The 24,874-nt window shown below is 46.3% G+C and overlaps 1 protein-coding gene across 7 annotated transcripts in view; it reads left to right on the top strand.

Moving 5' to 3' along the window:
* Positions 1 to 24,874, top strand: part of SRGAP3 (SLIT-ROBO Rho GTPase activating protein 3) — a 263,049-nt gene that overhangs the window by 107,347 nt on the left and 130,828 nt on the right. For all 7 annotated transcript variants that reach the window (XM_019824938.3, XM_019824937.3, XM_011280178.4 and 4 more), the window contains exon 2: positions 19,259 to 19,451. In XM_019824938.3, coding sequence (XP_019680497.1) covers positions 19,259 to 19,451 — 193 coding nt within the window. The remainder of the gene's footprint in view (positions 1 to 19,258; positions 19,452 to 24,874) is intronic.

Genomic DNA, 24,874 nt, shown 5'->3' with positions numbered 1-24,874 from the left:
TGGGGAGCTTATCAAGTGGGCCTCAGTTTCCTCATCCACAAGCTCCTCTGGCTTTGTGGGCAGCATTAAATGAGATCAGGTGGTGAAACTGCTTTTTGCATAGATGGGTTTTGAATCTGATTCAAGACCAATCAACCCTAGAGGCTCCTGATCCCTCACCCCACTTCTCTGGTGGCTGCTCTAACCCCATGTTCGTGTCCCTCTACAGAAGGGAAAATTCAGGTGGGGGCCCGGCGGTTCCGGGTGTCACAAAGTATCTGACGTGTGCCATGAACGAGTCTGCTCATGCTGTAGTTGACATCTGCTTCCTGCCAGGTGCCAAAAGCAAAGCATCACCCTCTATCACATCCTGCTGGGAGTGCCCTTGTGGGATTATCATTTTTGTTCCAACACCTGGTCTTGTGCTCTCCAATCTGTATCCCCTCAGGTGCCACTGTGTTCTCACTGGTCTTTGTTTCCTCAGGGCCATCCTCATTCTAAAGCAAAGTAGGGAAGAAGTCCTTACCTTCAACTCTACCACACTTTGTCATGAAATCTCAGTGTCTCCTATGGCGCATCTAAATTGGGCCTTGAAGTATGAGTAGGAGTTCAATGGGTGAGGGGTAACTGACACTTATATTTTACTTAGAATCTACCCATTCTCTCAGACTGACTTCCTCTTTATAGGTTTGTGAAGTCAGTTACACAGATTTATCCTGGGGTTACCTGCCCTACACCCCTCATCTCAGTTTGGGCTGAGAGCTCTATGCATTGTATCAGCAGCAGCAGTAATGGCAGCCGCACATCATATCTGTATCCCCACTAGCTGTGGTTGGAACAGGACTCTGAGCTGGACACAGTAAAGGAAAGGCTATGTGTGGCCTCTACTACCAGAAACTTAGCATTTGAAATTGGCCTTGTGGCACCACCTCTGTGGAGCTCTTGTAAAAGTTAGCAAACCAGGATTTGTCAGTCAACATGTGAAATGCCTACTTTATGGAAGAAATTTAGTAAATACCTCCCAGTTCATTCTCCCTGTCCCTGACTGTAGTATCACAGTGGCTCCCTAACTGGTCTCCTTATCTCCTGTTCCTAATTCAGCTGTTCTCTGTGTTGCTGCCAGGTTTTTCTGTAATCTTGACTGTGGGGTAGAGTCTAAACCCCTTAATGTGACCTTTGAGGTTGTTCACTATCTGGTCACAAGGAACCCTTTCTTCCTTCTTTCCTTCCTTTCTTCCTTCCTTCCTTCCTTCCTTCCTTCCTTCCTTCCTTCCTTCCTTCCTTCCTTCCTTTCTTTCTTTCTTTCTTTCTTTCTTTCTTTCTTTCTTTCTTTCTTTCTTTCTTTCTTTCTTTCATAGAAGGATTTTTTTCTTTTCTTTTTTTTTTAACATTTATTTATTCATTTTGAGAAAGAGAGAGCATGAACAGGGGAGGGGCAGAGGGAGAGGGAGAGGGAGAGAGACAGAATCCCAAGCAGGCTCTGCACTGTCAACATGGAGCCTGATGTGGGGCTCGAACTCACAAACCATGAGATCATGACCTGAGCTGAAACCAAGAGACAGACGCTCAACTGCCTGAGCCACCTAGGTGCCCTGCAAAGAACCGTTTCTGCCTGAGCTTCTCCTGCATCCTGCTCAACTTACCTCCAGCCTCATCAGACCCTTTGCCAGTTCTTGAACATGCCATGCACTTCCAGACCTCAGGGCCTTTGCCTACTCACTTATCCCTATTCTGAGCCAAAGTGCGAAGAAGCCTCTAGTGGTGCTGCCTTTTCTCTTCTCCCCTAAGCCAGTGAACTCCTATCCACCCTTCAAGGCCAGGCTAAGTGAAGCCTCTCCACCCACTTTGGCTCCTGCCATCTCCCCTGCAGAGGTCCCTGCTTCCTTCTCAGTGTGCCTATAAGCAGTTTTGTGCATATCTGTTCTAGCTCACTGCAACGTAATTTTTTGTATATGTTGTTCTCTGTTGAATTCCTCAAGGGCAGATCCTCTGTCATCCCTGTAAGTGTGTCCCCCTGTCCTGGCACAGAGCCTGGCAGATGCTAATGAATCCTGAGTGAATGTGTAAATGAATGAATATGGAAGCATAATGTTACCTATGAATTGGATCATTCATATCTTAGGGGGAAGGGGGAATTTTGAGTACTGGAGTAAAACATAATGTTTATATAAGATGGAGAGGAAGGAAAGTATCTGTGAGATTTCTAGGTCTAGGTAGATATAAGAGAATTTTTGTCTCCCTCCTGAGCATTGTGAAAAGACTTGCCAGAGTTGAAGATAAAGGTATTAACTTAGAGGAGAAAGAAAGAAGGACTACACTGGCATGGGTAAGAATGGACCTTCTGATTTAAACATTTATAATACATAGGTAACATTTATTGAATTCCTAGGCAGTGTGCCAAGCACTTTGGCACACATAGTCTCCTCTAATGCTTTTAGCAACTCCATAAGGTAGTTACTCAACTTCTCTGAACCTGAGACCTGAAGATAAATAGTAGTTACATGGGATAGGAGGGAGTAATGGAGGGAAGAAGAGAATGGCATTTCAGGTAGGGGAAATAGCAAGTGCAAAGGCCCTGAGGCAAGAAGGAATTTTGGGTCTTCAAGCAGCAGAGAGAAGGTGATGGGGGGCGCTTAAAGATAGGGAGTAGGAGGCAAGTGGAACCAGATAAGGCTGTGGGGGTGTAGAGAGACCACAGGAACAGTCTGATAAGCCACATGAGCATGGAGATCAGGGAGGACAGAAACTTGCTGGTGGTGGTATGGACTAGGTTTTCACTTTCCAAAGAAGAAATGATTTGAAAATATTGGGAGAGGGACAAAAGTAATGTGGAGGTGATTTAGCGAACCGTTGTGCATGTCCAGGTCAGAGATGATGGGAACTTTAACTAGGGTGGTGGTAGGGGAGATAGACATAAATACATAAATTTAGAAATGTTGGGGCAGTAGAATAGATAGGACTTGGTGATGGATGAAGGCATGGGGGTAAGCAAGAAGTTAGGAATGGGTAGATATTAGCTCGAGCATGTAGGGGAATAGAGGTGTCATTTCCTCACATAGGGAATATTCAGTGAAGAGGTGAGTTTCAGGGTAGAATGAGGGTTATCTCATGGGCACAGGGGTCTGTGGAACTCCCTGGGAAGGAATGCTGGTTTTCACGATCATTAAGGTCCCTATAATTTGTGAAAGTAAGCCTGGGGCTAGACTGCTTCCCTTCTATCAGGTGCTTGTAGGTCCATGATGTTTCTTTCCTATGGGGAAGCAGTGGACTAAGAGCTTGTCATGATCATGGCTTTACCCAGTGCCCCTTGACTGTTGAAAGACAGATACTGAAAAGGAAACAGCATCACTGGCATTTCTCTCTGCTTGTTGATATTTTATGTTTCCTACTGTGAAGTACTTTCAGGATCCAAAAGGCTCGGTTCTGGAAACTGGAATGCAAAATTAAGTGGTATTTTCTCTGTTGACCTCCCCTTAAGCCAACCCACAGCATCCTCTCTCATTTAGGAGGGAGAATGTAAGTGAGTCTTCCTAAGTGAGAATCTGTTACTGTTGTGTTCTTGTCAGAGCAGATGACACTGGGCAACTCACCTCAGTGCCAGGGAGAAATTAGCAGAGGCGAAGGGAGGAGGGAGGAGAAATTGGACCCATTTCTGTGCGGTCGGTCAGTACATGCGGTGGGAACCTTGGCTTCGAGGGGGTTCTTATGGGACTTTTGAGCATATAACCTACTTTATGCCCAAAGGGGACACAGCAGTGTGTTAGACTAAAAAATTTCCCACTTGTTTGACATAGAATAAACTCTTAATGCTGAAGCAGACCTTAATCCAACGACCCCACTTTCTGCAGAATTTGAGGCCCAGAGCTTGGTTCATGGTAGGACCACAAAAACAACCCACTAACCAACTGACCTAGAGTAGTGAAGCTCTTCGCCCAAAGTCTCACAAAGAGTTATCGCCTGAACTGGGAGCAGAAAGAACCCACCACACTGTGCTGCCAGGTGGCAAGCTCATAAACACGAGGTGTTTTTCCTCTTTGGTAATAGGACTCAAGACATGAAATATGAGCTTGGCAAAGAGTTCCATATTGCGTTAAGAGGACAAATAGATTTATATTGGGGTGTAAGTGCTTGTGCTGAGCCCAAGTGTGAATGATTGGATTGTAGCCTGACCGTGGAAATTCGCTGCTATTCTGGTAGATGCATCCGCTAAGGGAGATGTAACCTTTTCCTCTTCGGTTGATCTCGTGTCACTATTGCAGATGGTGGGCGTGCAGGCATTTTTTTACTAATTGGTAGGTAAGGGACTCTTATACAGTAATAATAATTATACTATGAAGAAGAATCACACCCGTTTGTGTAACTGTTTGCAGGACTCTTTCATGTATGTATATATTTCCTAATTTGATTTTACCACAGTTTGGAGGTCGGTAGCATTAATCCCAGTTTATGGATGAGGTTGATGCCTTGAGGCAGAGCTGGAACTGACCCAGAACTTACTTCTTTAAGTCCATGTTTGAGTCTGAAATAGCCTGACCAGACCACAGCATGTATATATGCCAGCATTATCTGCGTTCAGGCTTGGAAACCATTATTAAGCCATTAGGCAGCTATAATGATTTTTTTTTTTTCTGAGGCTTTTCCTAGAAGTTTGCTGGACTTAGCATTTGAGAAGGTGCTTGATTCCTTTTCTTATGTTTTGCTGTACTTTGTCTATCCTCAGAGGCATGTAGGGGGTCTCCTGAAGAGTTGCTCTTGAAGGTTCACTGATGGGCAACGAGAATTGATAGCAGTGATTGTAAGGGCTTGCTTAATGTGCACTGTAAAAATGAAACTCCTTCAAATAAGCAGGCCCCACTCTCTGACCTTGAAAATTTAATCTCTGCCCCTGTTATGGAATGGGCAAAGATCCCCTTGGAAAACCTTTGCAGAGTTTTACAAAGATTAAAAAGAAAACATGTGTGTGTGTGTGTGTGTGTGTGTGCAACACACACACGTGCGCACCCGAAATCAGACCCTTCTTGTTTCTCCTTCTCTCCTTTACAAAAATCAATCGGCAAGAATTTGCAAAGTTGCCAGGATGAGGTAATGGGTAATAACTCACATGGCTTTCAGAAACATAAATCATTCAGCCTGATGTAGTGCCTTCCATCCCATGGCCAGCCTTGGTGAGCAGTAGCTGCAAAGTGCATAAAATATTTGGGCTTCACTGTGGCCTTGGATATTCTTCCATGTGGCATTCTCATCAGACGGTCAGGGAAATTCATCCTGCATCCCATTACTGTCAGGTGAATGCACACATGGCCGGAGGCACCTTCTCAGTGAAGATTAGCAGCTCTTGCCTGGGCTGGTCATTTCAGCATGAGTTAATGGGGGTCAAGGTGGGGACAGCTGTGGCAGAGTGGGGACCACCATGCTCCAGGTTTGAATCCAGCAGGGCTGGCACTGGCTAAAGTGATGTGTTCTGGGAAGGTTTTCCAGAGTCGTAAGCTGGAGGTTTATAGATCTTTATTTAGCGGGTACAGCAGTAGCTTTAAAGAGTGAATTTGAATATATTTGGTCAGATCTGTGCTCTCTGTATTGTTTTACAGTAGGTCTCTAATCCCATTTTTCTTGCTTTCCTAACAACCCCTGGGGATATTTAAGGTTGTCACTCCTAGAGGAGATGTCACCCTACTAGACCCAACCGTGGCCTTCTCAGGCCAGGGCTAGCTGTTACTGAGTATTTTCAAAAATGTATGGATTCTCCCCATATTAGACGTGTAATACCTATTATGTGGAACATTGGAAGAATATAGAAAAAGCACACTGATTAGTGCAGGGGTTAGCAGCCTACAGCACACATTGGCCAAGTACAGCCCATCAACTGTTTTTGTACATAAAGTTTTGTTGAAACACAGCCATGTGCGTTCGTTGCGTACCGTCTGTGATGTGACTGCTCTTGTGCTACAAGGGCCGAGCTGAATAGTTGCAACAGAGATCGTATGGCCTGCAAAGCATAAAATATGAACTATCTAGACCCCTTACAAAAAAGTTTGCCAAGCCACGGCTTAGTGCCGAGGCGCTCAGTAAATATTTACTGGAGAAGTGAAAATATCTGTGATCCCACCACGAAGAGGTAACCACAATGAACATTTTGGTGTATAATATAGTCATTTCTCTGGGTATAAATAGCTGAAGTTACATTTTAGGAGGGCTAAACTATACATCCTATTTTTGTAATCCACCTTTGTCATTTAACTATACATGGCAGACATTTTTCAAGGTCATTATCATTATACGACATGGTTTCTTTTTTTTTTTTTTTAATTTTTTTTTTTCAACGTTTATTTATTTTTGGGACAGAGAGAGACAGAGCATGAACGGGGGAGGGGCAGAGAGAGAGGGAGACATAGAATCGGAAACAGGCTCCAGGCTCCGAGCCATCAGCCCAGAGCCTGACGCAGGGCTCGAACTCCCGGAACGAGAGATCGTGACCTGGCTGAAGTCGGACGCTTAACCGAGTGCGCCACCCAGGCACCCCTATACGACATGGTTTCTAAACCGCATGGGAGTTGCGTGGATGTGCCAGGATACTTACCCAATCCCCTGCTGCTGGACTATGTTGCATCCAAGTTTTCGCTTCTACAAACAATGCTCTGAGAAATGTCTCTGCACGTATATTTTTGTGTGTGTGTATGCCTCTGATCCTAGAAGGGGAGTAATTCTATCTCATATTGCTAAATGTTTTTTCAACTAGGTATGGCTTATCCTCCCAATGCATTGGGAGATCCCTGAGAGCAGGGATCCTATTGTATATGAATTTCCATCTCCCCTCCTCCAGCCCTCTAACACATACATAGCAGGCAACCAGTAAAGGCTTTTGGGTGTATGACAGGATGCCCTTCTCTTCCCCTCTGCTTGCACAGATCCTGCAAGTCCTGCCCTAGCTCTCCTCCTCCATGAGGTCTCAGCTGACCCTCTGGCACCCCTGGTCCCTGCCTGTTATGGTCATCTGACTTGCTATATCATTCGCTACTTAGATCATATTTTGTCATTCTTGAGAGCTTTCAGAGTGGTGGGATGTATAATGTATTAGTCTCCTATGGCTGCTGTGACCAAATACTACAAACCTGGTGACTTAAAATAACACTCATTACTTCTCTCACAGTTCTAAAAGCCAGAATTTTGAAGTCAGAATTCTGTTTCACTGGGCCAAAAGTAAGATGTTGGCAGAGCCCCGCTACTCCTTCCAGAGACTCTAGGGGAGAACCATTCCTTGCCTCTTCCTGCTTTTGGTGGCTGCTGGCATTCCCTGGCTTGTAGCTGCAACACTCCTGTTTCTGCCTCAGTGGTCACATTGCCTCTTCCTCTTCTGTTTGTGCCCATCTCCTACCTTCTCTCTCCAAAGGGACACTTCTAATTGCATTTGGACTCCACCTGGATAAGCCAGCATAATCTCCTCCATCTCAAGATCCTTAATCACATCTGCACAGTCCTCTTCTGCCTTTTATGGTAACACTCACACATTCCAGGGATTAGGAGCTGAATATATCTTGGGGATCATTATTCAGCTTACCACATATATGACTTCATTTGACTGATGAATTGATTCTTGTAAAAATATTTGTGAGGAACCAACGTGGTAGGCTCTGTGCGCTGTGGTTAGCTGCCTTTCATCACAACATGGCAGAAAGGACTTGTGTATGAAGAACTGTAGTCAGGATAGCTGAGCGTCGGCCAAGGAATTGGGAGACCCAGGTTCTGGCTCCACACTGGGTGAAGATCTTGTTCTTTGACTCCTCTGCGAGTTAAGGGGTTGGACCACCACCATTTTTGCAAGTGGGGAGAGAACACCACTGTTGGTATAGATGTAGGATGATTTTAGGTGGTTCACAGAGACAAAACTAAATAACAATGACTCCCAGACTCTTTTGAATTCCTTTTCAACCCTTCCTATTACCTTAAAGAGAAAGTCTCCATTAGGTGCTGGCATGCCTTTAACACTTCCTTGCATACTTATTAAACTCCTTTTATCAAAAAGAAAGTAGGTCCCAGACAACAGAATCTGGGTAGAATTTAATATTATTTTGCATCCATTGTATTTATTTTTACAGTTACCTTCCATTAATGATGAGTGATTCAAGTTTTTCTATTGATGCTACTATAAAGTATCCCATGTAAAAAAGCGAGGTGATTTAAAGAAATACATTAAATAATTACAGGATGGATGGTCTGAAGTCTGGGAAACACTTGGATGTTTCCAGACTGGCCCTCAGCTTTCTGACTTTTATTTCAGTTCTAGAAGCGGGGCAGGATTGAAAACAAAAAGAAGCATCTTTAGTCAGAGGACGCAGCTGGAAATTCGGCATTAATGAATCCTGATTTCTTCCCATTTAAATGCATCTGATCCTTCAGGGACCATTGGGCAGCAAAGCCGTGAATATTAATCTCATGTTGAAATTGATCATGGCCCACTTTAACTCAGAGCTTCTGGTAGGAGGAGGCGTGGCTGTATTCTGACTATTCTTTACATTTTGCTGAACATCTGGAAAGCCGGGAAGCAACTTCTGTCTGACTTCTTTTTGAGAGGGAATGGCTGTTATTTAGACATGGCATGGATGCTGTGGGGAGACCCTCTCTCCCACCTACTCTCCTGTCCACTTTCTGATTGAGGGAACTGGTTTAGTAATCCAGGTAAATGTGCTTAGGGGGGTTTGGAGCTCAGTCTCTGCTTTGGGACCACAGTGGGCAGTGGGAATCTCCTGTTTCCCATCTCTTCAGCCATGGATGTATATCCAATGCTAATTCCCTAATGTGTTTTGGGACCATATTATTTCTTCTTGCTTAGAGGAAGATTTTCCTGCAGCATTATCATCACCATTATTAAGTAACTGTTAGTTTCTCATAACACTGGCTCATATACTGTGCTTCCCTTCTGGGGGAGGGGGTGGTGCTGGGAAGAGCAGGGGGAGATGCCAATCATTTCACCCAGCTTATGTGTTCCCTCACCCTTTAAGAAAGCTGGAAGCAGATGTAATTTGCTTCCAGGAAGCGTAAGGAGTTGATGTGCTTTGATTATCTGTGCTAAGCCTGGCTTTCACTCTTCTGAGGAATAGTAGATGGGTGAAGACAGAGTGTCTTGGCTGACTTGGTACAGGACTTATGGCAAGTGCTCAGGAAACATCTCTGGCAAGTGGTACAGATTTGGAACCAGAAGACTCCTTACAGTCTAGGTGAAATCGGGCAAGTAACTTCACCTCTCTCTGCCTTAGTGTTCTCCTCTGCAAAATCAGGGAACAGTAGTAGTTCCTCCCAAGGCTTTCACATAATATCCACTGCTTTGCCTGATTCAGGAGACAATTCATGGAAAACACTCAGCATAATAACCATTTAGTGTTATTCCCTCCATTTTGCAGATGGTAAAGCCAAGGCCCAGAGAAGTTACTGACTTGCTGAAGGTCACACAGCTAGCAAGCTTCAAAGCCATTCTCTGAACTCAGCAAGTCTGATACCAGATCCAGATCTTGGCATTGCATCACCCAGCTGCCCATTGATTTAGGGCTGGGGTAATGAAAAGATATGAGAAACAGTTCTAATACGGGGTTGATTTGCTTTGGTTGGTGGGGAGCGGAGCTAGACTGACACAGAGACTGACAGGGCCAGGTGGGACCAACTTTGAATCTGTGATTCAGACAGGTGCTTTCCCTTCTCCTGGGCCTCACTTTCCTCATTTATGGTGTGATACCCACCCCCTCCCTGCCGCCTTCTTCCGTGGTCAGAAGCAATGATGGGTGTGAATGGGCTTGATCAAGTTTAATACAGGACACACTGATATCCTTGGTAGGGGTCCTCGGCCCAATGAAGGAGACACAGTACTCAGTGCCAGGAACTGGTTCATGTCTGCAGAGAAGGCTCAGTGAGGAGCTTGCTCCCCATCACCAACCCAGCAGGCTTCACCCGCAGCGCAGACATGGAGGGTGGCATGCAGGGGGCCTTCCCCAGTTGTGGTTGCCGGGGAAACGGTGCTGGCTGCTGGGGCTGGCCAAGCAGCTGGTGCCCTCTGGCGTGGCATGGTGCAGAGCCTGGGCACCCTCTGGAGGCCTTGGGGCACTTAGGACAAGCCACTCCTTCACAAACGGGAGGCTGGGAGAAGGGTGGAGGTGCAGAGGCCGTGTGCAGGCCGAGGGAGCCTTTTGTGCAGGGCCCAGAGAAGGAAAGAAACGTGGGTCCAGGCTTTCAGGGAGGGCAGGAGGAGGGGGGAACCACGCTGAGTGGCCCCAAGGATGATCCCCAGTAATACAACCTGCTTGGCGGGGTTGTGTTTGCAGGGCATGAGATGGGCCTTGGGGAACACCTAGCTCAGTGCCCAGTGTGCCCCATGCTCAGTCTACATGGCTACAGTAGCAGTGATGGCTCATTCCTGCCGTTTATGGCTTATCTACTATGCACCAGGCATCATGCCAGGCACTTGACATGCATACCATCTCTCTTTTGACAAACCTGAGAGGAAGGTATTATTATTCCCCATTTTATAGGTGAGAAAACACTCAGGAAGCTGAACTGACTTCCACAAAGTGGAGAAAGCCAGGCTTGTGCCCAGGCTGGCTGTCCCCAAAGCCCGTGAACATATGCCCTTCCCATGTCCCCAAAGCCCGTGAGTGTGTGCCACCTCTCTGTGGAGGCTGCTTGCCCAGGGTCTCCTAGGTGCCCGACACATTACGCACATTTCTAGTTTGATCCTTGCCATAGCCCTGTAGGATGAGCATGGTTACCTGCCCTTCACAGATGGGAAAACAGCTCAGAGAAAATCACCTGCCTGCCCAAGACCTCCAAATGCATATCTGGCAGAGACAATATTCTGCCTTGTGATAGCGGCTGGAGTCCAGGCTCCGTGGGTCTGTCCACTCTGCTATACCACCTCCCTCCCCTAAGGCTGGAGTTGGATGGCAACGGACTCCTTCAGCACGCCAGCTGTTGGGCCGGCCGCAGAAAACAATATTAATAAATGATAATTGTAGCTAACAGGAGCTTTCATTAAGCCTCTAATACAGTGCTATCCAATAGAAGTTTCTGCAGTGCTGCAAACACTCTGCTCCGTCCAATACGGTAGCCACTAGCCACAGATGCTTTTGAGAACTTGAAATGTGGCAAGTGCAACTGAGAAATGAATTTTTCATCTTAATTAAATTTAAATGGCCACATATGGCTAGTGGCCACTGTGTTGGACAGTGCAGTGCTAAAACAGATGAAGCACTGAACTAAGAGCTTTCTTGAATGACCACTTACCATCCTTACAACAATACCAAGTAGATTATTATCATCCCCATTTTACAGAGGAAACTGAGTCACAGGGAAATGAAACAAACATGCCCAAGTTCGTTTGGCTAAACGTGTAGCAGGGCTAGGATTTGAATCCCCTGGGCAGGTAAACCCCAGAGCCTGCTACGTTGTGCTACCAAGCTGATGTTTCCCTCCACCACAGGAGGGCTTGAGGTCAAGGTCAGGATGCACTGGGCTGGATACAGTGACAGCCAGGGCCAGTGAGAATGGCAACAGGATGACAGATGGAGTGCGGGATGGAGACAGGAGGTGGAATGGGACATGATCCCTGAAAGGGTAGACATTGGATCCTCCAGAGAAAGCACCTTGACCTGGAGACCAGGTAATCTTGGTTCCTGTCTGCCCCTTACTCTGGATTTGAGCCCTGGCTCTGCCAATTTCTGGGTGACCCCCAGGGCAAATCACTGGCACTCCTCGAGTCTCAATTGCTTCTTGTACGAAATAGGAATGTTAATAGCACCGGCCTCAAAGGACGTGGTGATAATGAGGTGGGATTGTGCATAGATGTGATGAGGTACTGTCAGCTGTTCATCCTCCTTGTTAGCCCCTGAAACTCTACCAGGGAGGGTGTGCCAGCTGCCTCTGTGGAGCAGGGTGGGGGGTGGCAAATGCTCACTTGATCCTGATTTTCAGGATAAGTACAATTTGAAAGCGGGGCCTCAATCATCCCAGGAGGTGTCAGAAAATTCACCCAGTTCTCAGGACAGGATCCAAGGATTAGGATTGGGTGGGGCCTGGGAAACTGGATTTAAAGTTGCTCTTAGGGTCACACTCTGGCCCCTCTCTCTAACCCATCTGCAGGCTGGGGGCAGAGGCCTCTGGGGACAAGTTATTGGCATTCCTAACTGGTCAGACCTGTTAACCAGAGCTGCAGGCTTTGTATCAAGTTACTGACTTTGTCTGCCTTTCTTTCTTTCTTTCTTTTTTTTTTTTTTCTCTTTTTTATTGTGGAAAGTTTCAAACACTCCCAAGCAGAGAGAATAAATAACAAGCTTCTTCCTCATATCCATCACCACAACTAAACTTCATCAATGACAAGGCCAATCTTGTGTTACTTTTAAGCCTGCCACTCCCCAGCCCACCGCCCAAGGCTATTTTGAAGCAAATCTCAACATATCTGTTTTTTTAAATAGGCCCCATGACCCACTCATAGATTTCTGGTGAAGGTACAAATTGGTACAACTTCGGAGGAGGGCAGTGTAGCAATCTCAAAGTTCTAATGCAAAATAGTGATGCAAATTCCTTTTGCTCCTCGACTTCCACATGAAGAATTCGTCACACAGATGGTATACCTGCACATGTGCAAAACAAAGCTTGCATATGGTTATTCATGCCAGCATTGTTGATGATTATAGTAAAGGATTACAAACAATGCAAAGGGCGCTGGCTAAAAATTTTTTTACATTTTGACAGTGGAATTCTGTACTACTGTAAAACGGAACGAGGAAGTTCTTTATAAAATGATGTGGACTGATCTCCCCAGTGTATTCTTTTTTTTTTTTTTAATGTTTATTTATTTATTTTGAGGGGGGAAGGTGGGGTAGAGGGAGAAGAGAGAGGATCCTAAGCAGGCTCCCCTCTGACAGCTTAAATCAAGAGTCAGGTGCTTAACCAACCCCTCAGGCACCCCTCCCCAATGTATTCTTAAAAGAAAAAGGTAAGGTACAGGACGCTGTGAATGATATGCTACTATGTCTGTAAAAACAGGGAAGATGTGTATTTGAAATATGCCATTATTTCTAGAAGGATGCACAGGAACCTGGTAACTTGGTTGCCTTATTAGAGAGGGGACTAGGTGGCTGGTGGACAGGGGTGGGAGAGAGATTTTTTTTTTAAGTTTATTTATTTATTGAGGGGAGGGGAGGGAGAGAGCTGGGGAGGGGCAGAGAGAGAGAGAGGAGAGAGGGAGAGAGGGAGAGAGAGAGAGAGAGAGAGAGAGAGAGAGAGAGAGAGAGAGAGAGAATGAATTCCAAGTAGGCTCCACACTGGCTCCCAGTGCAGGGCTTGAACTCACGAACCATAAGATCATGACCTGACCTGAAATCTACAGTTGAATGCTTAACCGACTGAGCCACCCAGGCACCCCTAAATTTTTTTCCTTATACCCTTTCTACCTTTTGAATTTTGTACTCATTTTTTAATTTTATTTATTTATTTATTCAATATATGAAATTTATTGTCAAATTGGTTTCCATACAACACCCAGTGCTCATCCCAAGGTGCCCTCCTGTACTAATTTTTTTAAATTCCTGTATTTCCTGTCTAAAAATAGAACTCCTTTTTTTTCTGTAAGCCTAAAACTTCTCTTAAATATAGTTTATTAACACAAAAAAGGTATTTCTCCAAATGAGTTGGAAAACTTATTTGGCTTGCGCAAAACATTCATACTTCCCCCAAATTGGTATGTATCAAAATGTCTTTTGGTAGGTGAATGAATAAACAAACTGAATATTATTCCATACAATGCAATATTATTTAGTAATAAAAAGAACTGCCAAACTGTGAAAAGACATGGAGGAACTTTTAAAATGCTTAATGCTAAAAGAAACCTGCTTAAAGAGCCTACATAATATATGATTCCAAGTATATGGCATTCTGGAAAAGGCAAAATCAGAGAGATAGTAAAAAGCTGAGTAGTTTCCAGAAGTTGTAGAGAGGAGGGAGAGACCAATAGGCAGAACATGGGGGTTTTAGAATACTGTGTATACCGTAACAATAGCCACATGACATTATGCATTTGTTCAAACTTGTGCAATGTAAAACACAAAGAGCAAGCCCTAGTGTGAACTATGGACTTCAGTTAATAGTAACATATTAGTTTTTGTCCATCAATTTGTAACAAATGGACCACACCAATGCAAGAGGTTGACAATAGAAGCCATGCAGGGGAGTGAGAGGGAGTATATGGGAACTCCCTGCCCTTTCTGCTTAATCTGTCTGTAAACCTAAAGCTTCTCTAAAAAAAAAATCTATTAATTTTTTAAAAGGTAGAATTTCTAATTACCTTGAACCTGAAGAAGATCTGTAGCCTCTGCTTGTGAGGTGTGGTTATGAGTGGGATGGAGAGGGTGAGGATACTTGTTCACCTGTAAAGGCGGGTCGCCCTGAGTGTTGCCATGGGTGATGACATTGGCACAGGCACAGTGGTCTTTGGTGGGACTGTTACAGGAGCTTTATGGGGAATGGATAGGCAGGCTGTAAATTCTTGGGCTTTGAATGTCAGAGGAGTTTGGTTTTGATCCTATTAGCTGCAGGGAGCCATGGAGAATTTTATCAGGAGAGTGACACCGGAGAGCTGTGCTTCAGGAGACTGGGGTGTCAGAATTAGTTCTGCCCCTTTTTTGGGCCTCAGGCCTCTATCTGTAAAACCAAGAGGCTGCACTAGGTGATCAGAGAGGTCTGTTCCAAGGTTTTGAGAACAGAGAGCCTTACCGACTTTCCAAACCCCTTCTCTTCCCTGCCCCACCCGCTTTTAATTTTTCTGCCACTCAGTGCTCTGCTGTGGCTGGAACCGCCCCCTGGGGGGAACGTCTGCTGACTGGAGTCTGAGCCTTGGGAGCAGTTCTGTTTTATTTTATTTTTGTCGCTCCTTTGAAATCTTCAAGGAGAAAACCCAACTCTGTGCCAGCTCCAAGGAGGAGCAACTTGGAAAGGAGTTAGAAATAACGAGATGGGTAATCAAATCCTTTCAGGGTTCCAGAGAGAGCGTGGGCAAGCTGCAGTCTGAGATCCGGCCAGGACCGTTTCCTGCTAGAAAGATCTGACTCTGAGCTGTCCAAGCTGCTGGAAGGTTCTATGCACGACCCAGCCTGGAGGCTCCAGCTGGTGGTATGAATTGGGGGAGATTCTCTGCTCCTTCCAAATCCTCTTCTGTCATCACAGTGTGATTTATGAGTTTTTCCTCTAAAATATGTGAACATTGGCTCCTGATTATGCCCTGTAATGGAGGAAAGCAGTGGCTACAGCATTTCTGATTAATAATACTCTTTAGACCACCATCCTGTTACAAATAGGATACAAGAGGTTGAAGACAGATGGATTAAAGTGTTTTTTTTTTTTTTTTTTAAATAATGTGGTCTGAGTCTAGTTAGATACCTGAAGGGTCATTGCTCCCATCTGAGGGATCTGGGCTTGATTCCTAGATTAATTGCAACATACCAGCTGTTATGAACAGAGGCTGCTTACCTCTGAGCCTCTACCTCCTCATCTCTGGGGGGAGAAAATGGGGAAGGAACACTAGTAGCACCTGCCTTATGGGGAAGCTATACAGATCATGTGAGATAAACATGTAAAGAAGTCAGCACTGGGCCTGCAACAAATGACAGACTCCGTAAGTGCTAGTAATTATTATTAAGATGATTTTGAGTCCCAAATAGTATAGAGTCTGAAAGTAATTTGAAAAATATTTGGAAAGCATTTTTATAACTATGTGTTGACATGGCAGGGCTTACCCTTTGGGGAGTAATGGCATCTCGATCCAATGTAACAAGTAGGCCGTGTCATAGGCGCACCTGTGTTACAGTTCAGGGAACAAAATGTGACCTTGGATAAGTTCCTGATTGTAGTTTATACAGAGCCATGGTTTCTTCCTCTAAAAAATGGATAATAATGTCATGATGTGTGTGTGTGTGGGGGGGGTGTCTGGTGTGTGAGTGTGGTTTTTGCGTATGTTTGTGTCAAGTGAGACTCCCATAATCACAACATTTAATGTCCTTGGGTGAAAGCACTTGGTAAAGATAAATATGCAGATATTGATCTCCTGATGATCTATTACGTGTGGGGAAAACCCACCTGCAGAACTTAAATTTCATTTGAGGAGGTAAGGCAGCTATGACACACATACTGAAAGAATGAAAACAACAGCACGAGGCAGAGACAAACCGGAAGTACCGTGTGAGTTCAGAGTAGGGCCAAGACAGCGGTCCAGGACTCCCTGGGAGGAGCTGTCCTTGACAGGGGCTCTCAAGCAGGGTTTAAGCTCTTTTGCGTGCCTGCCCTCTAAGTGAACTTGGTGGGGGAAAACTCTCTTGCCTCACACATTTTAACTGGACATCTGAAAAAATTTCATTGTAACTTTAAGTAGTTACAAAGGATCTCATTTATGTCATATTGTAAATATTGACCTTGTACCGTAAAATTACACTACTCTCTTAAATGCATCAAATGGAAACTAACATAGCATTTTTAATTTGGCCTCTTTATCACAGGATCACTTATATACAGCAGCATGCACAGATCTCAGGTATGCCACTCAGTTCTTTTTTTACCAGTGTACCTGCCACCCAAATCGAGGTATAGTATATCTCCAGTGTTCTAGAAGGCGCCCTTTTGCCTCCTGCCAGTTAGTGCCTCTCCAACAGTAACCATTTCTCTGACCCCTGTCACCATACACTAGTTTTGCATGATCTCGTTTGTTCTGGCTTCTTTCAATCAACATAAGGTCTGGGAGATTCAAGTATGTCGCAGCAGGTAGCGGGAGTTCATCTTTTCCATTGTTATATAGTATTCCATTGAAATCTCAATAAAAAAAGGTTTTGTCTACTCTTAATGGACATTTTGGGTTGTTTCTATTATTTGGCCAGAAAGCTGCTGTAAGTATCTTCTATATATTTTTTTGGTGGACATAAACTCTGGATTTGTTTTGGGTATGTAGTCATGAGGGAATTTCCAGGTAATAGGATAAATGCCATAATGCACTGGTATCCACCACTATCCATCAAAAATTACCCAGATAAGTCAGAAATTTTACATTGCACTTTTCTTTACCTTTTTGGACTCATAATTCCCTTATATTTCTCTAACAGAATTTTATCTTAATATATTTTTATACTTGAAATTCTTTTATTGATTATCAAATTTCTTTTTTTTAATGTTTATTTTATTTTTGAGAGAGAGAGAGGCAAAGCATAAGTGGGGGAGGGGCGGAGATAGAGGGAGACCCAGAATCTGAAGCAGGCTCCAGGCTCCAAGCTGTCAGTACAGAGCCCAATGTGGGGCTCGAACCCGTGAGCTGTGAGATCATGACCTGAGCTGAAGTCAGATGCTCAACCGACTGAGCTACCCAGCTGCCCCTCTATCATACTTCTTTGGATCCAAAACATGTATATAAATTGAAGTGGACATTTAAAATGTTTCCTTTGCCCATAAAAGCTCTAAGTATCTTTCTTTTGGATTGATTTGTCATTACAGTGATCACATATACAATTTATCAAAATGATATCAATATTTTACACACTTGATAAATAATGACTAAACATAAAAAGTACAATAGTGTGGGAAATGCTTCTCATTAGGAGATGGATGGGATGGTTGATGGCAGTGCTTCTCATACTCTCAGGGACATAAGGACCACCTGAGGATCTTGCTAAAATGTAGACTCTGAATCAGAAGTTCTGCATTGGGGTCTGAGATTCTGCTTTTCTAACAAGCCCCCTGGTCCACAGACCACTCTTTGAGGAGCAAGCGTTCATGATGCCAAAGCGTTCATGATGCCAAACATCAACAGGCTAAATCATCCATTTTGGGGGGCACCCAGATATCTTGACACTTAGGGGCACTGCACCGTAGATTGTGAATGGACGAAGAAGTTGGTCTTTCTTCTGCAAAGCAGGTGTGAAGAGGGAAGTGGGGAAGGAGGGCAGGCATGCCATCTAGACTGAGACACATTCTCAGGCAGAGCAGGGAAGAGTGGGGATGGAAACAGGATCTCCTGCTGATTCCCTTGTACTTTTCCTGCCTGCATACCCCCAGGGGAAGCCTTTGTGTACCCCAGCGTGGGGAGGGCCCCTGTGAAGACCACTTCTCTGAAGGATGCTGAGATAGTGTTGGCCATCATTTCAGACAGAGTGTCTGTTTATGCAGGTGGGATTGGACATTTCAAGGACAAGTTTGAATGGTCTCAAGAGTCTACTGGGGGTAAACCCTGAGTAGTAAAGTTTGTGGCTGGGTGGCTGGTGGCCTTAAATTCCATGCTAAGGAGTTGGGCTTAATACTCAGAAGCAGGCTGTGGGGTGTTTCCAGCAGGGAGTTTGTGTGAGCAGAGTGCTGTGGGGAGACTGAGGTGTTGAGTAGCTTGTGGGATGGCAGGGAAGGAGTTAAAGCAGAGAGACCGCTGCAGTGACAGCACAGCACTACGGGTTTGAAGATGAGGTTGGCTATAGTTATTGGGATTTGGCTGTGACTTTTATCGCTACCTCCCCAGCTTTTGAACTTTTGCCCTGGTTGCACAGATCTGGTTTGCGGTCAGTATTTCCTGGAGGGTGGGTGACATTCCTCTAGGGGTACTTGAGATGTTTATGCATGGACCTCAAGGTGATGTAAAGTGGAACACAGATGTGGCCTTAAGTAACACTGAAACCCAAGAGTTCCCCCTCCTCCCCCATCCCCTTCTCAGCCTCTCAGGCCCGACTGCATCTGGAGAAGGGTTTTAACGCCTTGCACACTCCCATTTTCCTTTTGTTGATAGAGAGCAGGCAGCTTGGGTTCAGGGTCTTTGGTAAGCATCGGTCTCTGGATAGAATTTTACAAATTTTTTGTTCTCGTTGAACTCATTTTCCGTGCCCCAGGATGGCAAGTGGGCCTAGTTTTTCCCTCAGCGTAGTGACACAAAAACGTTCACTTCAAGTAAGTTCATTTCAGTAAAAAAAGTGAGCCAATTCACTAGATCGTGTGGAAGAAACAGTAACGTTGGCGGCATATGGATATGGCAAAAACCAAGGTGGTGACATACAATGATTCACCTTTGGGAAACATTGGGTTAGACCACGTGACAAGAGCCGCCCTGTGCCCGATCCTTGTGCCAGTGCCTGCAGAAGCTGGGGTCGGGGCACGCGGAGGGTGGCGGCGGGGAGGGGGCTGCAGGGATTGCAGTGCCTGCGATGGGGCCCTGGGTCAGCCGGGCGGGTCCCACTGCTGTCCCCGAGCACAGTCTAACGCCGCTGCGCCTTGCCTCTGCCCGCAGAGATCCGCACGCAGCTGGTGGAGCAGTTCAAATGCCTGGAGCAGCAGTCCGAGTCGCGCCTGCAGCTGCTCCAGGACCTCCAGGAGTTCTTCCGCCGCAAAGCTGAGATTGAGCTCGAGTACTCCCGCAGCCTGGAGAAGCTGGCCGAGCGCTTCTCTTCCAAGATCCGCAGTTCCCGGGAGCACCAGTTCAAGTGAGAGCGGGCCGGGGCCGGGGCCTGGGCCGGTGGGAGGCAGCAAAGCACAAAGGAGGCCGAGCCTGGGTTACTGACCTTTCTGTGCTTGACTTCCTCCGTGTGAAGTGAGGATCCAAATAGTTCCCACGCGGGGAGGATGCTGTAGGGAATAGATGAGAAACACAAGAGCCGTGCTTAGCGCAGACAGTAAATGCTCAGTAAATTGTCTACCGCTATCCCACTATGCACCAGGCATTGTACTAGTCTTTATTTGGGCCAGCGTGATATCCACCCCCCCCCCCCCCCCTTTCAGGACATCCTGACTCTAGCCAGTTCTCTTTTATCTGGGGGTCAGCCAGCCCACTTCCGCATTCCTTCAGCACAGTGACCTCAGAATCTCTTCTCCGTGGAAGTGATGCTCAACGCATCCCCCTTTGCTACTCCTCTGGAGGAGCCATGCCCAGGTTCTTTTTCTGCCTTGTTAATTTATGATACGCAACCTCCCGGGCCCTGATTTCTCACACTCCAAACTTGGGGTTTGTGAGCTCGGATCTGCTCAGGCACTGATGTGGCTGGCCGAGTCCGCCAGCGACAAAACCGCTTTGTCCAGAACCCGCGTGGGGCCAGCCTCCTCAGTGCAGGTAGGAGGTAGCAGCCGCTCAGGGGCAGCGTTCGCTCCGCAGGGCGGCGCTCTGCAGCCCTCTCTCCCGCTGTCACGCTGCCAGGACCTCCTCCTCCTCTACCTGCTGTGTCTCCAGCCAGTCGCCCTCAAGGCAGGGCATCTGCAACTTACTTCAACCGCCCGCCCCCCCCCCAACCCCGACCCATTCCTCCTTCCTCTGGGTTCCATCCCGTTTTTCTCTCTACATTAAAAAAAAAAAATGTGGTAAAATGTATGTAATATAAACTCTACCGTGTTAACCATTTTTAAATGTACGATTATGTAGTGTTAAGGATACTCATGCTGTTGTGCATCCATCACCACCATACAAACCCCCTAATGCTTTTCCTTTTGCAAAGCAGCATCACTGTACCCATCAGACACTAACTCCCCATTTCCTCTCCCTCCAGACCCTGGCAGCCACCATTCTACTCTCTGCCTCTACGGATCTCACTACACTAGGGAACCTCATATAAGTGGACTCATACAGTAGTTGCCCTTAGGGACTGGCTTCTTTCTCTTAGTATAACCTCCAGGTTCTTCCATATTGTAGCATGTGCCCTTTTGAAGGCTGAGTAATATTCCACTGTGTGTGTAGAGCACATTGTAGTTATCCATTCGCCTGTCAGGGGACACTGGCTTGCTTCCACCTTCTTACGTATATTTTTTTGTGTACTGCTATGGCCAAGGAATGCTCTTCCTTTAAATTCCCTTGAACATTTCCTTTGGTCTGTGCCACACCACGTGAACACTTTCGTGCGGATTGCTTTATCAAGGGGCAAAAATTTATTATATCTTTGCAAATACCATGCTTGTTTTTTTTTTTTTAACCAATCTCTATTCAAACTTAGGCTGCAGGAGGAAGCTTCTATCAATAACCTCCTCCCAGGCAGTGTCTAGGCCCTTTCACACACATAATCTCATTTTTCTGATAGATTTTTTTGAGAAAATGTGCTCCCCCTCACCTCCTAAATGATGAAGGTAAAATGCTCATTGTATACAATTTAGAAAATACAGACAAATAGGAGGAAAAAAGTCACTCGCAGAGTCCTGCCACTCAGAAGCAAACATGGCTCATGTTTTGGTGCCTTCTCTTGCCTATCTTTTAGTAATAGCAACAGCAGTGACAATTCATTGAGTGCGATAACCAAGCACGTTGTGCTGGGTGGCTGTTACTGGCCTGTCTTAAAGATGAGGACAGTGAAGCTCTGAGAAAAGCAGCTTGTCCAAACGTGTCTGTGGACCAGTCATTGCAAAGAGACAGATTTGAACTGTCATTTTCCTTCTGCCTCCTTGGCTTCAGATAAGAAAGGGCCAGGGTGCAGCCTGAGAACAGAGATGTGGACGCTCCCCTAAAACCACAGATGCACGCATGGAAACCCTTGTTTCTGGCTGAGCTGTCACTGGAGCCATCCAGGGCTGTGTGGTCAGGCTGTGGCCTCAGCTCCTGCCAGTCTCCTCCCTTCGCATTTTCAGCGTGAACATGGGGGAAAGGCGGGGGAGCAGGGGAGCATGGGCAGGGGTCCCCTGTTCCTTCGCATTGCCTGTAATGAGCTCGCCCAGCCCCTCATGGGTTCATTAAACAGAGGCCACCAGACGGAACAGGAGCCCCAGCTGGCAGTCGGGCCAAGCAGGCTGCTTGACACACTATGAAAGTCTAATTAGGGTGTCGGCCCAGGCCAGTGCAGCTGGCATAGGCCCTCCGCACGATGCTAATGCAGCTTTGGAAGCAGGAGTCTCTAAGGGATGCCTGGATTTGCCCTTTGACCCCAGGGCCAACCAGTGCTGACCTCTGGCTGCCTCTCTGGAGCTCAGTGGACAAGATCTGTGCTGTGCTCTGGGTCCTTCGTCCTGCTGTCCAGAGAAGGCTTGTCTTGCTGTCTTACAGATACTTCATTTAAGAGTGTCCATCTCTCTGGCAGGTAGCCTCTCAGGGCCTTGAGGGAAGGGCCTAGATCTTGTTAGTTTATTCCCAGTGCAGTGGGCCCAGTGCCAGACAGAGATGGGGGGGGGGGGGTTGTGAATGAGTGGGAGTAAGGAAGGGAGGGCAGAAACATACTTGGTGTATAAAGCCTGCTGTGGCTGAGAGATTTTGTTTAGAGAGAGAATTGATTTGCCCAAGAGAGGGAATTGATTTGTACAGCAAATGAGTGTCCGAACTGGGATGGGGACCGTCAGTCCATTCGGCTGCTGTAACAAAGTACCACAGACCATGGTGGCTTATAAACCTATTTTGCACGGTGCTAGAAGCTGCAAGTCCATCACAGCAATCATTTGATGATATTTTCTTTCTTCTGTTTTTTATGTTTGATTGTTCATCTCTCTTCCATTAGACAGGAAATTCCACTATGGTAGGAACCGCCTGTCTTGTTTACTACTATAAATCAGGGCATGGCACCTGGTAGGTGCTCAGTAAATATGGCTAAATAAACAAGCAACAAATACAGAATATTATGGGCACACAGAGGAAGCACCAGGTCAGACTCAAGGAAGCTTTCAAGAGGAAGTGACATCTACACTGAGCCCCAAAGAGCAAGCAGGTAGCAGAGTTCAAAGGACGTGGTGCCCACCTCAACCATCCATACCAACCGTGGGCATGCCCCAAGACATGTGCTTGTCTCTCAAGAGAAGGTACATTATCTGAGAGCAGGGACTGTGTTCTAATCATCTTTGTGTTTCAGCACATGGCACAGTCTAAGAAAATAAGACATCCTCAATGTGCATAATGTGATGGTAGAAAAGAGACAAGTGATGGTGTTGTTCTCCAGATGTTCAACCTACCCCAGGTGAACCCTCAGAACCATCACTTGAGCCTTTCTTTGAATTCTGTGCCACAGGGAGCTCAGGCCCAGTGAGTCCAGCCCAGATGGGATGCCAGTATGGCCAGGTTCTGGTTAGAGTCCTCTCAGCATGTAGACCGCTCATTCTCACTGTCTTCACATGGTGAGGAGAAGAGAGAGCAAGCTCTCTGTTGACTCTTCTAAGAACACGAATTCCATTCATGTGGGCTCTGCCCCAATCCTATTTATCTGCCAGAGACCCTACCACCTGAGACCATCACATTGGGCCTAGGGTTTCAACATATGACATTTAAGGGGACATAGACATTCAGTCCATAACAAGAACTCAGGTCTCTTGATTCTAAGTTCAGTGCTTCTCCATTTGGTCCTTATCTGCCTGGGCAATTGAAAAAAATGTATAGTTGTCCAGGAGGTGCTATGATGGAAATAAATATAATGCAGAGCATTCTGGTTAGTATTATGTGTAACAGCAATACTTAGTCCCAGATCTTAGTAACTCATGGTTTAGTGGGTCAGGAATTTGGACAGGGCTCAACTGGGTGATTTTTCTACTTTATATGACATTGACTGGGATCACTGAGTGATATTCAGCTGGTGGCTGCTCTGGCTAGACAGTCCAAGATGGCTTTACTTAATGTGCTTTTCTGGGGATGGCTGGAAGGCTGGGCCCAGCTGGGCTGAATCCTTCCCCATGTGGTATCAGGGCCTCTCTACCTGGTATTTCAGCTGGGTGTCAGACTTCAGACACCATAATCCAGGACTCTGAGAGAGCACTGGGGAAGCCCCATCTTCTTCAGTGCTAGGCCTGGAACTGGTACAACACCATCTCTTAGCCTGAGCTCAGCTTTAAGGAGATAGGAAATAAAGCCTTCCTCTTGTCGGAGGACTGTCAAAGGATTACAGCCCTCTTTCGTCTCCACACTGAACTAGAATAACAGTCAGGGAAGGTGCCTTGAGGAAGTGGCATTTAAGCAGAGACCTGGGGAATGAGTAAGGGCAGCTCTGGGGGCAGGGGGAGGAGAAGAGGGGCCAGTGGGGCTGGAACACCATGGTGGTGAGGGAGTGTGAGAAGCCACTGAAGCATTGTAAGTAGGCGGGAGCATGATCCCATTTCTGTTTTTTTAAAACTTTTTATGTTTATTATTTATAATTGAGAGAGAGAGAGAGAGAGAGAGAGAGAGAGAAAGAGCACACAGGCAGGGGAGGGTTAGAGAGAGAGGGGGACATAGAATCTGAAGCAGGCTCCAGGCTCTGAGCTGTCAGCACAGAGCCTGACACGGGGCTCAAACTCAGAAACCGTGAGATCATGACCTGAGCCGAAGTCGGATGCTTAACCGACTGAGCCACCCAGGTGCCCCTCCCATTTCTGTTTTTGAAAGATGACCCTGGACCGGAGGGGGCATGAGTAGAGCAGGGGAGACGGGTGGCGTGGGTGGGAGTATTGCTCTGCAGGTGGGTGTTGATGATTGTAGGGGTGATGACAGAGCAGACAAGGAGGAGTGAGCACTGCTGGGTAGTCTTTCAGAGGTAGGATTCAGGAAAAGAGGAATCAAGGATGTCTTCCACCTGTGACTTGACAGAGGACTTGAGAAGCACGAGGCAGAAGCTACCATCCTGTGCTGAAATCACCTGTGTTCTTGTCTATCCCCTTTTGACAACCAGTGGGCTGTGAACTCAGAGATGGCAGAGAGAGTGGCTCTTGACCTAGGGTCACTTAGTACCTGCTTTGGCATCTGGTTGGCATGCACTACATGTTAGTTGAATGAATGAACAGAGATCAAGTGGTGATTGGAGTTGCTCTGACGTGGGGCTGGTGGGAGGCAGGGAAGGGGACATCTGTCTTCTGGCTGCCTTATGAGCTTGGTGAAACCATTCAGGCAAAGGGTCACCCACTCCTTGTGCCTCATGCCTGGCACAGTGTTGTTGAGAGGACAGAATGTGGGCTTTACGGTGCTCTCCCTGACTGGGCAGTCGGGACT

The sequence above is a fragment of the Felis catus genome, chromosome A2 (genome assembly GCF_018350175.1).
Source record: "Felis catus isolate Fca126 chromosome A2, F.catus_Fca126_mat1.0, whole genome shotgun sequence".
NCBI lineage: Eukaryota > Metazoa > Chordata > Mammalia > Carnivora > Felidae > Felis > Felis catus.
This window is presented reverse-complemented; position numbering and strand designations above follow the sequence as displayed.